Source organism: Zonotrichia albicollis, chromosome 6 (genome assembly GCF_047830755.1).
Source record: "Zonotrichia albicollis isolate bZonAlb1 chromosome 6, bZonAlb1.hap1, whole genome shotgun sequence".
Classification (NCBI taxonomy): Eukaryota; Metazoa; Chordata; class Aves; order Passeriformes; family Passerellidae; genus Zonotrichia; species Zonotrichia albicollis.
This window is the reverse complement of record NC_133824.1, coordinates 14,752,082-14,767,137: the sequence shown is the minus strand read 5'-3', so window position 1 is coordinate 14,767,137 and position 15,056 is coordinate 14,752,082. Positions and strand designations below refer to the sequence as shown.

The 15,056-nt window shown below is 39.2% G+C and overlaps 1 protein-coding gene across 16 annotated transcripts in view; it reads left to right on the top strand.

Moving 5' to 3' along the window:
• Window positions 1–15,056, top strand: part of NRXN3 (neurexin 3) — a 970,824-nt gene that overhangs the window by 252,798 nt on the left and 702,970 nt on the right. For 13 of the 16 annotated variants that reach the window (XM_074542546.1, XM_074542536.1, XM_074542544.1 and 10 more), the window contains 2 exons: window positions 8,775–9,076; window positions 13,785–13,808. In XM_074542546.1, the coding sequence (XP_074398647.1) occupies window positions 8,775–9,076; window positions 13,785–13,808 (326 nt within the window). Of the gene's footprint in view, window positions 1–8,607; window positions 8,626–8,774; window positions 9,077–13,784; window positions 13,809–15,056 lie in introns of those variants that run through there. The other 3 variants (XM_074542534.1, XM_026792175.2, XM_074542539.1) reach the window with 2 other exon arrangements.

Below are 15,056 nucleotides of genomic sequence, written 5' to 3'. Positions count from 1 at the left end.
CTGCTGAAGAGCAGTAAATGTCTCTTAGGGAGTGAATATAATGTTGCTTGTTGGCCTGCAAGTTGCTTCAGTTTTTCAGTTTGTTGTTTTATTTTCGTTTTTTGGTCTGTGTAAATTAACAGCAGTTTTGGTCAAGAATACATAGATGAAAAGCTGGTGAATTTAGAGCTCAGCTGAATGCTTCCACACTCTTACCTGTACTGTCATGTGTGCTCTGCACAGAAGCGTAGATGGGCTAGGTAGCAGCCCAGCAGTAGAGACACCTCTGTGAGAGCAGGGCTGGTGAATATTAGACCTGGAACTTTATGGTCATGGTACTGTGAACATTCAGCATGTGAGGAAACATTTCTACAGGGTGATGTGTTCAGTGACTGGCATCCTTATGCTTTAGAGTGATGCAGCAGGAAAAAAAGCTATAAAAATTGCAGAGTGAAATCAAAACATAAGAAAAAGTAAATACAGCAGCAGTGGGAATTGCCCTCACCCATGCTTAGCATTGAGGAATCCAGAGGAGGTCTTATGCTCAGCAAATCATCATCGTATCTCTTGACAAAATTTGCAGCAATACTTTGCTTTTTCTCTACCTTCTGGAACTAGGAGTGAGAGTAGCAAAATTGTTCAGAGAAATGAAAAGAGAAAGTATACTTTGTTCAACCAAAATAAATTGTTAATTTATATGACTATAAAAATTTTTTTCAGACAAATTATTTTAAAAATTGATTTATTCAGCATAGTTCATTTCAAAATAAACATGTTTCGTGCTTTCATTTTAAAATGGAGCTGTATGTTTTTTTTAAGAACTATATTTTTCAGGGTGTGTAAACCAAAATTTTTAAGCTTCATTTTGGGTTAAGGAAGACATTGTCACAGAATTATTTTTTAGTCCCTATGGTCAGCTGATCAGAACATAAAGAACAAACACAGCTGTAAGTACATAGAGCCATGGGCAGACCAATACTTGGAGTTTATAATTTCTTTGACAGAGAATACAACATCATACACTGATACTAGTACAGTTGGTATTTAGCAAACACTGGAAAATATGTGGAGAAGAGGATTCTCAGGACACTTGGTACACTGCACAGACACTGGCTTGGTAGAGGGTGTCTGCCCACAGATGTGGAACATTTGCTGGTTTTCAGAGTTTTATTAAACTCATACAGTGTTCTTTTCCCATAGGTCTGAAGGACTTAATGTATGTTTTCGTTATCTTTATAGTACAGATGGAGACAGCCAAGGTTAATTAAGTGCCTCAGGTTGCACAGTGAATCAGTGACAGAGTTGAGGATAAAAGCTGTGGTTCTGACTTCTATGCCTTGCCTTTGTCATTTAGATCAATTTTAATGAGCAATTTAAAGAAATGGTGTTATCAGACATATGCTATAATCTTTTGTAGACATGTCATTTATTCATTTTCATTATTGTAGTATTAATACTTTTGTCATCAAAACATCTTAGCAAAAAAGGTTTTTATGGCTGTGTTTTTCAGCTATTTTGTGTGCATTATTGGAGGAGTTCAGACACTTCTGTTTTCTTGCTTTTCTATTAAAAAAAGACAATATGTGGCTTACAGAGTGAGTAGAGAACCTGTGGATCATATAATTGGCAAAACTAGGTTAAAAAATCTGCCTGTGCTCAATATGTGGACTAACTAGGAGATTTTGTGTGGTATAACTGATTTACGTTTTTTCCTCTCAGAAGAGATTTTATCAGATGACTGTAATATACTGTTGAGTGAAAAGGAGATTCCCAGCACTGACAAGCAAAATAGCTTTTCATTTGGGTGAATATTTATTTATTTAGGTAATAAGATCCCTAACTGTATATTTAATAGGTGCTTCATAAATATAGGGCAGTTGTACTTCTAACAGGCTACTAGTTCTGCCATGTTTATGTGACAGTGATATATGGAAACTCCTTTATACATTTAGTATGTGTCAACCATTTTGAGGAGCAGGAGCCTAGGGAAAATTTCTCCTTTCTTTGGGCTAAAGATTCAGGCACTGTTATGCTGCTTCCTCCCCTTTGCATTCAGTCTTTGCTGTGTAGTGGTCCAAATTCATCAGGTGAAATAAATCACTCTGCAGGGCTGGTTCTGGACCTCTTAGGGATGGTTTGCGGTCCCATGGGTCAGAGCCTCGTCTGTGTTGGAGCAGCCCAAAGAGCATCATCCAAGGACACAGGTAGACAAAAGCAGAGGTGGAACATGCAGTTCCAGAGCTCTCATGCAGTATCTTCAGATAAAGCAGTTCTTCCTCTTGTTTTCATTAAGAGCTTAGCTGCACAGGGAAATAATAGATTAGCCAGGTTTGACAAAAACCCCTGAACGTTCATTGTATTGCCAAGTCTTCTTGATCTCTTCTGGGCTTAAACTTGATGACCTTTTAACAAGCATTCTGCTTTAGACTTGAAGGGTAATGGGTAAAGTAGCAGATAAGAGAGTAGAGGGCATGATTCAGGCTAGGCACTTGATGTTCTCTGGTGGAACATTAATGCTTCCTTTGCTCTTACTGGTGAGGTGAGAGAGCTTTTTGCATAAGATTAGAGCTCTTACTGTACGTGTAAAATTTGAGTTTGGCATTGAAAGAGGATGGGCTGTTGAGTGCATCTCACCTTTGCTTTGGACTCCTGGGCCAAAGCCTTTGCTGTGGAATCTTTGCATCTCTTAACAGGATGGGAATTGTTGTTTTGCATTGATTCTTCCCCACACTCTTTCTGATGATGTAATGCTGATTCCTCCCTGCTTCCAAGTTACAAGTTATGTATATGGAGTAAATGAGCATGAGGAGCCTGTGAAAACAATAAATGACACCTATTTCTGAAAAATGTAACATTTCCCAGAATGGTTTAAACTTAGTAAGCATTTAAAAGAGTATTCTTTTTACTATAGGACTCCAGCTCAGCACTTAATTTTATCTGTTATAACATTCTGTGATTTTACAGACAATTTTTTTTCCAACAACAAAAATTCTCTTTCTTCTGAAAAATGATTCCTATAATTTCCTTGAGTTTAGAAGTCATATTGTTTTTCCAAGATCTAATCAATGCAATCAGTTCAATCATCTCATTATGACATAAATATGACTTATATGTTCTTACTTGACAGTTTGTAATATAAATGCAGTTTGTAATATAAATGCAATTTGGAATATAAATGCAGGCTATGATATGGCTCTCACAGCTTCCACATATCAGTATCGCTGTTGGTGGTGCTTGTAAGATGCTTCATGCACTGAAGAATGTATTGTACACTATTTTTAATGTATTTAAATAAATAATGTCTGTAAATGAGAGAGCCTGATGAGTGGCATTACTGATCTGTTCAAGTGATATGAAGAATGGTTGGTTAGAAAAAACCAATTACTTGTATGTATTATTTTTCCTGTTCAAAGGCTGGAAAGGAGGAAGGCAGCAGAAGGATAAATAAAGACTGCAGTAATCTGCTTTTAGCTGCTACTGGATTCTGTCACCATGTCTTTAAAATAACAGCTTAATTTTTTACTAAATTACTAAGCATGGAGGTTTGTTTTAATGACATCAATCTGGGCAAGGTGCTTTAACCACTTCTGAGGCCTTTCCTTAGTTTTAACATTCAGTCATGTAATGTTGACTGTAAACCAAACCCCAGTGAGACAGGGACTGCCTCACAGGACATCTGTAATGCAGTGAGAGGGGTGAGCAGCTGACCCTTGGTTTTAGGAGAGCTACTTGAGGTTTGCTTCAGGCGACCTCATGAAAGTCACTGCCCATTTTATATGTTTCTAAATATTTAATTGTGTGTGGGGACAAAATTGCTGTTACATGAGATGCTGCTTTTCTTGAGTGTTAAACTTCACGTCCCTGAGTGAAATGAGTGCTTCTAGAGTTTGCTGCTTTCAGCTTTGCAGTCATGAAGTATTTATTTTCAAGCATCATCCCAAACTTTGGAGGCTGCTTTCTTCACACCATAACTAGGATGATATCCTGAAAGGACTAGAGAAAAACAGGAGGTTGATTTCCCTCCACAAATGTATGAAAACCTCTGGAATGAGCCCAGGATGGAGAGATAGGAGCTCCTAAACTCAAATTCTTTCTCAAACATTGATTTTCTGAGTGGTTCTAAGTAAACCCATTAAAATGTCTGTGCATTGGTTTTCTCATCTATAAATCAAAATGCCAAGTTTTTCACCTCTTAGTGAGACTGGGAGTTCTGAATATTCTTCATAGAAGGAGCTTTGACAGCAACAGTAACAACATTGCACATAAAAAATGAAGCTAAAATTACCATCTGGCTTTCCTGAAGAGGCAATATAAGTATTCATTGTATGAGAAGATCCTGGGCTCTGTACCTCCCCGGGGACCTGAGACTCAGCAAGTGCTGGGGTTTCTTCAGGGATGGGAAGAGCCAGGAGCTTGGCTTAGGTATTTGTGTGATGTGCCTTTGTTTCTGTTCTGCACTCAGCCTCTGGTATGTGCTGATGGCTGGTTTGGGCTTTAAACAGATAGAAGTCTGAGACTTAGAAAACTGGCTTTGCAGTGTGGTGGTGATGATAACTGCGAAATGTGCTGGCTGTGTCTGCTAGGGATTGGTCAGGAAAGGGTAACATTTTCCCATTAAGGTGTTCCATGACTCCATTAATTCAAGGAAAATATCTGTGCTAGTTGGAAAATTCTGAGTTTTGCTTCTATTCAGGTGATTTTTTTGCATCTTGAATATGTGAAGGTTTAAGTCCAAGTGTGGAATTTTGTACAAATCTTGGATTTTTGAAAATCCCAGAATTTTATGTGAATGAATTACCAAGTAAATAATGGATTTAAATAAATACTAACAAGAGGAATGGAAGATTTGATTCCTTAAATGTGCTGACAGATTCTGATTTTTGTGTATCTATTTAGTATTAACTGAGTTAAAAATTAAATCGTGCGAATCATACAAAAATCAATAGGTTTCAAACATATCCCACATGTTTTAAGTAAATGTTAATTTATGCAGTTGCATTGCCACCCTTGAATAACTAGATAATCAATTAAATGAAATATCAGTGCCTATATACAGAGTTTCACATAACAGAAAAATCAAGGTTTGATCTATTGCTTCATGTAACATGAACCAAGGATCCCTGATAACTTTGAGTTGGATCCTAAGGTTAGTTTGTGTGCTGCTCTGCAGAAGCTGCTTGGTACACTTCCACTATTTAAGGAATACAGAAGATATAAATATCACAGTGCAATCTGTGGAACCTTCAAAACTGTGCAGCACAAGGGTCGTGAGCTAACCAGTAGCAAGTGGTTCACTGCTCTGTGGTCTTCCAAGTGTCACCAGACCATGTCTGAAAGCAGAAATACTGGGAGACCTGTGGCCTACTTGGGGCTTTTTCTCCTCATTCATTGTGGAAAGAACCTGTATCCCTTTCCCCCCTCCATGCTCTCTGGTAATTTTCAGGTGCTTTTTGACCACAGCTATGGTGTATGTTAGAGCATGCTAACAGTTGGGACAATAGGAGAGGCCATGCTTGGTAAGAAGCCTTTCATGTGGCCTGACTGAAGCTGCTGTAGTTCGGGGGATGCATGGCCAGGCTCTTTAGCGCACGTACCAGGCTCTGACTGCTGAAACCTTTCATGAGACTCCAAAACACATGGCCACTGGTAAACTGTTGAGGAGTCAGCAATTTGGAAAATACAGTCTTAGAGAGTGTGTTACCTTGGGAGCTGTGCTTATGAGATGTATCATGGACAGGAATGAATTTTGATTTCACAGTGAACCCCAGATATTTTAGTAAATGGTGATGTGCAAATTTGAATGTCTGTCCAGAGCAGCCACAGGAGGAAGAAAAACCCCATAATAACACAGAAATTGCCGACATTCTTCTAAGAACAGGAAGGATACAAAGGTGGATAAAGTACAGAATCCCATCTATGACAAGGGCCAGCTGCACATGACTGGAGGAAACAGGCAGATGATATAGCTGAATGCACCCTATATTAAAACCAGCGGTACAAGTAGCAGTAATATCCCTTTGAACTTACTCAGCTCTGTGTTGATTAGTCTTTAGTGGTTGCCTTAAATTACTGTTAAGATTTCTAATCTACTCTTTGGCTTCCTCTTTGTATTGAGTGGATCAGTGAGATTTCATCTAATTGGTTGAGGAAGTGTAAATGAGCCCTATTACTATGTCTTGTACTGAGTGAACAATCAGCCTGAGTGTCCTCCTTCACAAATGTGTGTTCAGTGCTTTGCACATCTTCAGCTGCAGGGAAAAGGCTCACTCACAATGATTGTGTTTGACTCCTGCCCTCAGACACTGGCTATTTGTTGGGAATTACCTGCAGGTACATGGAGCATGTGTCTAACTTGCTTGAAACACCTTCTCTTCTGATGGATCAGGAGTGACCAGGCAGGGGAATTGTCAGTGTTGGGAGAGGGTTGTTAAGTGCTTGGCTCTGACTTCAAGAACTGCAGTCAGTAGCAGCCCTCTGTGCTTAGGCTGGTTTAACACTGATACAAGCATAAACACTTATTGGTGGTAGTTAAATGTATTCAGAATATGCTCAAAAAGCTAAATAATTTGGAAGGGACCTCCAGAGGCTGTGTAATCCAACCATTAGCTCAGGGAAGGTCCAGTTAGTTCAGACAGCTCAGGACTCTGCCTAATCAAGTTTTTAGTACTTCTAAGGGTGGAGATTTCAGTCTCTCTGGGCCGTTCCTACTATTTGACCATCCTCAAGATGAAACATTTTTTCTGTTTAGAAGGAGAATTTTTTGTATTCAACTGCATCTGTTGCCTCTCATCCTTCTACACAACTCTGAGAAGAATTTGAACCTGTTTTGTTTGTGTTCTTCCATTAAGTCATTAAAGAGATCAGTAAGGTTTCCCTTGAGTTGTCTCTCCTTGAGACAGAATGAACCCAGTTCCCTCAGCCTCTCCACACACATAAACTACCCCAGTACCTTGAGTATAGTAGCTCTTTGCTGGACTGACTCCAGTATTTTGAAGTAATTCTCATATGAGGGATATGGTAACTTATGAGATCCAGCACTCCTGATGGAGTGCTGGACAGGGCACTCCTGGTGTGATCTCATAAGTTTCCATTAGGGGAAGAATCACTTCCTTTGGCCTGCTGACTGGATTCTTGCTAATGCAGCCAAGGATGCAGCTGGCCTGTGCTGGAAGGGCAGGTGCTGCTGACGTGTGCTCAGCTTGTCTGCTGGGACCACAAGTCTTCTTCTGAAAAGCTGCTTTTGAGCCAGTTGGCTCCCAATGAGTGCTGCTGTATGAAGCAATTTGGGTGGCTGTTTGCTTGCAGGAGTATCTGGACACATGGCTTGCTTACTGAAGTGCAAACACACATTGCTTTTGCAAGAGTCTTTGCTTAAATCAGACCTTTCACTTGAAAATGTTATATGTACAAGTTGCAATACTATACTGTTTTTTCACCATTATTTTATGCTGTGAGAACACAGATTTTACCATGTAGTTAGTCTCCAAGAATGGCTATGGTAATGAGTATTTTCCCTTCAGTCTTGTACTAATAAATTCTGGCTAATCCTTATTAAGACTACTAAATGGTACAAAATGGAGCAGAAAAGTACTAATAATACCAATGAAAATAGCACCAACATTTGCCTTATGCAGTGATTTGTAAGCAATGATAGCTTGACTGCTTGTGCTATCTACTGCTCAGCCTTGCTTTCACAGCTGGGAGTCAGAAAGGTGCTGCAATATGGAGTGGGGGGTGGGATCTATACAGACTCCATTGCAAGTACCATTTCCTTCCAGCTGGCACTAACCAGCCCTCCTCCAAGCCTTCCTATCACTCTTCTGGATTTCTTCCACAGGATAAAATCAGGGTATGCAGCTGGCTCAAGTCACATAAGCACAATACTGCAGCAGAACTGGCTTTGAGTGACTGAGAACCCAGGTACTGGGAAGCAGACCTCTAGCTCACACAAAGGATGTTCATGGTATTCAAACACTGCTTCCAGTTGCTGAGAAATAAGTGCAGTGACTTTCGTTATTGAACATATTTCTTTTCTTTGTGAAGAAATATTAAATGTCACGTGGTGTGAATAATTCCCCCACGTTTATTTTTGCTGTTTGAAAAAGATGTGCTAATCTAGTACAGATTTCCTGGAAAAGGTGATAATACAGGCAAAGTTCTCAGATGTGTTTATTAGCGACATTACTTATATCTATGGACCAAATGTTTTATGTGGACTTCGCTCATGCTCTCAGAGAAGGAATCTGTAGGGCCCCTCATGTGGCTCTCTTGTTTGCTTGGTCTTTCATTCAGTTGAAAGAAAGGGGCAGCTCTGTTAGGATTACCTTCTGGTGTCTTTCTTAAATTTCCTGTCAGATAGGTTAATTAAAGTTCAGATGGCAGTAGTGCTGAATCTGAATACTGATCTTTGTGAAATGCTGGGTTTTTTTAATTGACACACATGTGGTGGTTGTATTGTGAATAATAGAGCTTTCCATCCTTCTCCTAAAAAGGATGTGAAATGTCTTATAACAATCCTTAAATGTGCTTTTCCTAGACACCACTGCATACTGTTGGAATGGTCCCTATGGAGACAGTGCTGCAGTAAAACTGAAAACACAGCACTGAAATTCATCGCTACTGACGACCCTGCAGTTAATTCTCTTGGTAGCCATATTACAAAAAGAGCTCCACAGTTATTAGCATGCCTTGATATTTAGCTTTAGAGCTGACACTGCCATGGGATGCCTAAACTTTGTGATGACCTTAAATCTTGGCTGAGTGCTGAACAGACCTTTTGTTTCCCTTCTTTGCAGCGCGAGATGAGAACATGGCCACTTTCCGTGGCTCCGAGTACCTCTGCTATGACCTGTCGCAAAACCCCATCCAGAGCAGCAGCGATGAGATCACGCTCTCCTTCAAGACCTGGCAGCGCAACGGGCTCATCCTGCACACGGGCAAGTCAGCCGACTACGTCAACCTGGCCCTGAAGGACGGTGCCGTGTCCTTGGTCATCAACCTGGGGTCTGGGGCCTTTGAGGCCATTGTGGAGCCGGTCAATGGCAAGTTCAATGACAACGCGTGGCACGACGTTAAGGTGACACGCAACCTGCGGCAGGTAATGGTGAAGGGGAGAAAGTGCTGGGGAGAGTTTTGTTTTGTTGGGACAGGCAGATGGGAGAGGGTAATGGAGAAATGGGGAAGCTCAGTGCTATTGCTACAGTTTCTCCACCTATTCTGGATCTTGGTGCCTAAAGGACAGTGAAAAAAACATTAGTTGATGGGAATTTATCCCTCCGGCAATATCTTCATTTCCACTTTATTAATTTTCTATTTTTTTCCCAGTTTGATTTAATAATAAAAACTTGTGACATAACTTTACTTTCATCTCCCTTTTCCTTTTTTCTGTTCTCCCTTTTAAATTTTATTATTTCCTTAATTATTATTCAATCTTATCAGTAATATTCTTGTTGCATTTAATTACTGTGGGAATAGAGTCTATTGCCAACAGCCAACGCTCTACACCTCTCTCCTTTTTCTCTCAGTTTTGTTAATTGGTTTAACCATTGCCATGATGTCACAGTTCTAATTCTGAAAGTCTTTTGTTTTTCTTTTCCTTTTCTTTTGTGTGTGCATATGAGTGTGCAGGTGTGCAGGCTGGTGGGTATGTGTGTAACTATTTTAAATTTATAGCTTTGGAATTAATTGGCTGGAGTCTCTCTGGGTCTTCTTGATTCTCTCGTCTTCTTTTCTTCTTTTTGATTTTTTCCCCTTCTTTCTATAATGAGATTCTACTTTATTTCTTGTCTCTGCCTTGAGACTCTTCTGTTTGCTGTGAGGACTGGAAAAGTGGAAGGATCAAAAAACCCCACGCAAACTCAGATCAATCCAGCACCCTACAATTCCACTTTGGAAAAGTTTTTCTGATTTTACCACTGTAATTTTGCACATCTACATGCTGCTTTTCCTAGCAGACAACTATATCAGGTGACGTATTTGATAGTAGGCTAGTCTTAAAATCCTGAAGCCTTTCTCATGAAATATAAATTCATACATAAATAGATAAGATAAAATTAAGTAACTTTGCTCTGAAAGCTGGTAAATATATCAAGTCACTAAGGGCTATCTGCTGCATAATAAATGAGGTTTACATGGTGAATAGGAGCTATTTGATGTCTTGCTGATTGGTAGAGAGCAGAAGTAGCTTGTAAACTAAGATTTAAAATTAAATTAAAAATCAGTTTGTGAATACAATGTAACCTGTTTATTTTCTCTTTAATGCCAATAGTAGCACAAATAAATAGCTTTATATAAGTTTCTACAATGTAATTTGTTGGTAGGATTTTACACTAGCTAAGAGCAAGGTTTCTGTGAGTATAGGATAATCAGTGCCAGGAATCAGAATAAGTCTCTACTAGTAGAGATCAGTGGATAATTTTTCTGTTATCAGGAGTTCATGTCTTTTCAATATTTGGGCTTGAGGCTGAAGATTTTTATTTGTATTTCCCATGCAAATCCCTGTATTTCTACATGCTTAGGATAGCTGGGTCTGAAAAGAATAATCCGTCATCAAACTTCGATGAGACTACAGAATTCTTGCCTATGAAGAAATCAATCTGTTTTCAATAGTTTATATACAGATGAAAATTTCACTTTTTATGCAGTGGATGGGTCTTAATGATCCTACTTTGTTTAACCTTTCCCATCAGTACAGCAGAGGGAGATACACTAACTGGTCTAGGTTTGTCAGTCTTGAAAGGTCAGAATATATGGCTTTATTTGACGTGATTTTTAAAATTCATTTTTAGGTAGTTTCAGAACAGCTGGTCCTTGAATATTTCAGTAGAGTTTATTGGCCATTTTAGTTAATTGTATTTTTATTTTTCATTTGAAATAAATTTCAGCGGGCAAATGTGCCAGAAGCAAAATTAATCCTTGCTTCATGCCAGGATTGGTTTGGATCTTGAAGATGCAGAAGGTGAAGGGTCACAAACAAAACTGTGAATGGGAAGCTGTCACATTCTTTTTCTTAATATTTTAGCTAGTGATTTTTTAATTGGTCCACAGATGTGGACCGAGAAAATGGAAATCTGTCTATGGCTTTTCATATTGGATGAGTCCAGGGCAGTGTTTTGGTGATTATTAGAAAGTAGGTAGTCCCTTGCCAATTAGGCAGTACTGTAAAATCTTAAGCCTCCTGATCTATTCACTGTGAATGTTTCTAAGTGATCCTGAATTCTTAAAGGGTCCAACTTGACTGGGCAAGAGAGAAGATGTTTTATTAAGATGGATGGGCTCTTTGCAAAGAAAGGCCTGTCTTCAAATCAAGTTACATTTAAGTAGCAGAAGTGATTTGCGGTCCATTTCTATAGTTAAATATGACAGAATACAGTTCAACCAATAAATATCAATAAGGATGGAATTTTTTTTAGTCATCTTTTCCCTGGATACTTGCATTTTAACTTTTGATCTGTCTCAAAATCAAGACATTGACCCAGAACCTAAAGCTGCCCAGATATGGGAACTGATGAGGCCTTGAGGCAGAGTAGTCATGATAGTCCTAAAAGTTGTCATTCAATATAATTTTGTATCACTTAAATAATATTGTATGAAAAAGATTTTCGGTTCTATGTGTTTCCTGACATAAATTCACCTGTAACGTTGCAGTATAATGTAGTTCACTAGAACGTCTTGTTTCCAGCTGTGCTCATGTTTCCTGAAAAAAACCCATTCCAAAACCAAACATAAAACCCCAATAAAATATATTGCCTCTGAATGTTGAAGCTTTATAAGAAAATCAGTAGCCTCCTTGTAATTGCTTGAAAATATTGCACTGGAGGTAGATATATTTCTCTTTAACATGAACTTTAAAAGCAATAATTTAGACATTCCAAGAATATTATCTAAATCTAAGCAATTCCAGCTAAATGGACTATCAGCAGCTTCAGGATGCCATTTAATCTTTTCCTCTGTTTTTTTGGGGGCTAAGAGAAAGGGGAGAGGAGGATTTGCATAATTTTTTGGCTGTTTCTAGAATTAGAGTAGAACTTTATATAGTTGGACTTTTGCCTAGTGGTTTTTGGAATTGTTAAATATTTTGTAGCTAAGCTGGGAGAGTACTAAGGGCTGCTTTTTTTTAGATCAAATGACTATCACAGCAGTTAATCTCCTTAGAGACAAACCAAGTGAATCCACAGATTCCCTTGAGTAGTGATTGTTAATGTCAAAGCAAATCTCCTTGTTTATTTATCTTATTATTTCAGTTAAAACTAAGCCCTCTTTCTGCCTTGTGAGAAACCTTTACTTAGCAATAGGATCACGGCTGAATTTTGCCCTAGCTTTCAGAGTGTGTTTGGGGCAGTGTGGTCTTGTGGGAGGACAAGCAGAGGAAACTGAAGGTCAGACTCGCTGTGTCTGTCTTCAGGTCTGCTGCTGACACTCCATCTCGTTTCTAGCATGCTCTTCTCCCTGTCCCATACTTCAACTTCCTTGTTTTTAAAAATAATTTGCTAACACAACAATTTGCTCTATGACTTCCTTGGTGAAGAATTCAGGAGTTTGTGCTCATTATTTCCAAGTACAGACTATTATTATGATTTCATTCCCATTGGCAAATAACCTTGGGACCTCATGCTCAGTGCCACAAAGTCTTCAAAAACCTATTTCCTTAGTCAGTGCACAACTCTGAAGCCTGCAAGCAGACGGTTTTTACATGAGACAGTGTAGATCTTGCTTGTGTAATTTAGAATAATTCTTGCCAACTTCAATCACAGGGACTTGGAGTCTGCATAGGCTGCCCTTCCCTATAAACACTAAAGCTAGTCACAGTGCAAAATCTACTATGAAGATCTTTAGCTCCTTAACTGCTAAAACACAAAGCAAAGGGTAGGTTCTAACAGTTGACATCTGCATGCTTGGGAGAGGGTAAAAAAGTTCTGCTGAACCAAACTGGCAAATTCTCCTAACTCCTGTGTAATAGAGATGCAGTGAAACAGGAGGGATGCTAAGTCCTGTCAATATTCAGTCTTCAGCCTGCACACAAGGGACACAATTCTTTCTACACAATTTCTTGACACGTTTCTTCCTACAGTAGGAGAGGTTCAATTCCTGTGTCTTGGATGACAGAAGTGAGCTACAGGCAAACAGCCAAGCACAGGCACTGTTATGTGCTTCTCCTGAAAGTCACAAACTCAGCTGCTGTAAAGAAACCTGCAGACTGGGAAACTTGGAAGGAAGACACAGAGTCTTGGACTCATCTTCAGCTGTATCCTCCAGCCAAAGGAAATACTGGCCTTGTGATATTCTGCAGCACTTGAGGGTAGTGAAGCTTGGAAGAGGAGCTGGTGTGATGGTGGGTGGAAGGGAGTCATGGCTGGGTTTGTGCTGAAGGGGCAAACTGTGTATTCTGTGTGTATATCTCTGAGCATAAGGTTCTTGTTTGAGGGAAGCACCTTGATGAGCATTTGAAGAGTAAGTATTGCACTATTTTAACTTTGCTTCAGGTCTGGATAATGTGTTTGAGGGTTGAAGTTAATGACTAATACCAGGGTGGGAAGAGTAGGCGGCCCTCTGTTTCTTTACAGTCTAAAAGGCATGGTTCCCCATAGAGTCCTGGTCATATTGTCCTCTTCCTCACTTTGTGTGTCTCAGGTGCCCCACGCCTTTTTTTGAAAAACTAACACTAGATCATTCATGCAATGTGTCATTTTTACTAACCAACTAATGTACTAACACCCTAACGACTCATCTTTGCTTTTAGTTATTTTAATTAACAATCGTTCTGTTCACGATTTTTTAATTTCCTTTCTTCCCCCTTTTCCGCAAAGCACTCAGGCATTGGACACGCTATGGTAAACAAACTACATTGTCTGGTAGATATCATTCTTATTGTCTCTTTTTTTGGGTTTGCCGTGTGTTACCTGCCTTTTCCTCCCCCTACCTGCTCTTTTCCCTCCTCCTTTATACTTACCGCTTCCTTTATTTTTATTCTAATTTCATTGAAAACACATTGTTTTCCCTCTTCTTTTTTTTTTTTTTTTTCATTTCTTCTTTTTGAATAGAAAAATGAGTATCAAAAGCAACTAACACAACTCTTCTGGAAATAGGGTTTGGACATTTCTTTCATTGTTTTCTTCACCTCTGTCTTCAGTTCTTTTTCTTTTTGGTGATAAATTGTTGGGTTTTTTTGTCCCTTGTTTTTGACTTCAGATTTCTTTCTTTTGCTTTTGTTTTCATTTGGCTTTTTTTCTTGGCTTTTAGTTTAGTATGGTTTTTTACTCTGAAGGTTTCTAGATCAGAACCATTGCAGGGCCTCTAGTCCATGGTGGTGAAGGCTCTCTTTTTCTCTCACCCTTTTGTTGTGACAATGGCTATTATGGGCAAACTGGCCAGAGTTGTCCTCTTTCTCATGATTTTCCCCCACTTCCCTCCCTCTGCTTTTTCTCCTCCTTCTCCCTCTTGCTCTCTCTCTCACTTTCTCTCTCTCTCTCTGACCTCTACCTGCGTGGCCAACAGGAGCTCAGCCGGTTGTTTGTTTCAGTACACACTCTGCATGGCATGTCCACGTCTGGTGACTCGCCCGTCTCCTCCTGGCCTCAATCTATTTTCCTCCATCTTCCCTTGCAACCACTAACAACATCGAGCAAAACACATCAAATTCACTTCCTCCTCTCCCACCCTTTCCTTCTGTCACCCTTCACCCTCCATGTGTTTGTGGTTAGAGATTTTGGGGACATTTCTGTTTAGTTTTGAGTTTTTTTGTTATTATGGAATTTGTTTGGTATTTTTATTTTTGATTGCATGCGAGTGTGAAATGGTCATTTCTCCCTTTTTCTTCTCCTTCTCTCTCTCTATTTTGCTTTTTTCCTGTCGTCTTTCTGGACCTCAGATATATTGGCATGACAGGTCAAAGTGCAGTGTGTGCACGCTTTGTAGCTCTTTCTTTCTTGCTTTCTTTCTCATGTCCACTTCTATTACATTTGTTGGTGTGCAATTGATTTATTTTGATTTATTTTATTTTGATTAATTTTCTTCTTATATTTTGGTTATGGGTTAATTTGAAAGTTGTTTTCTTAGTTTTTTTTTTCTTTCTGTTTTGT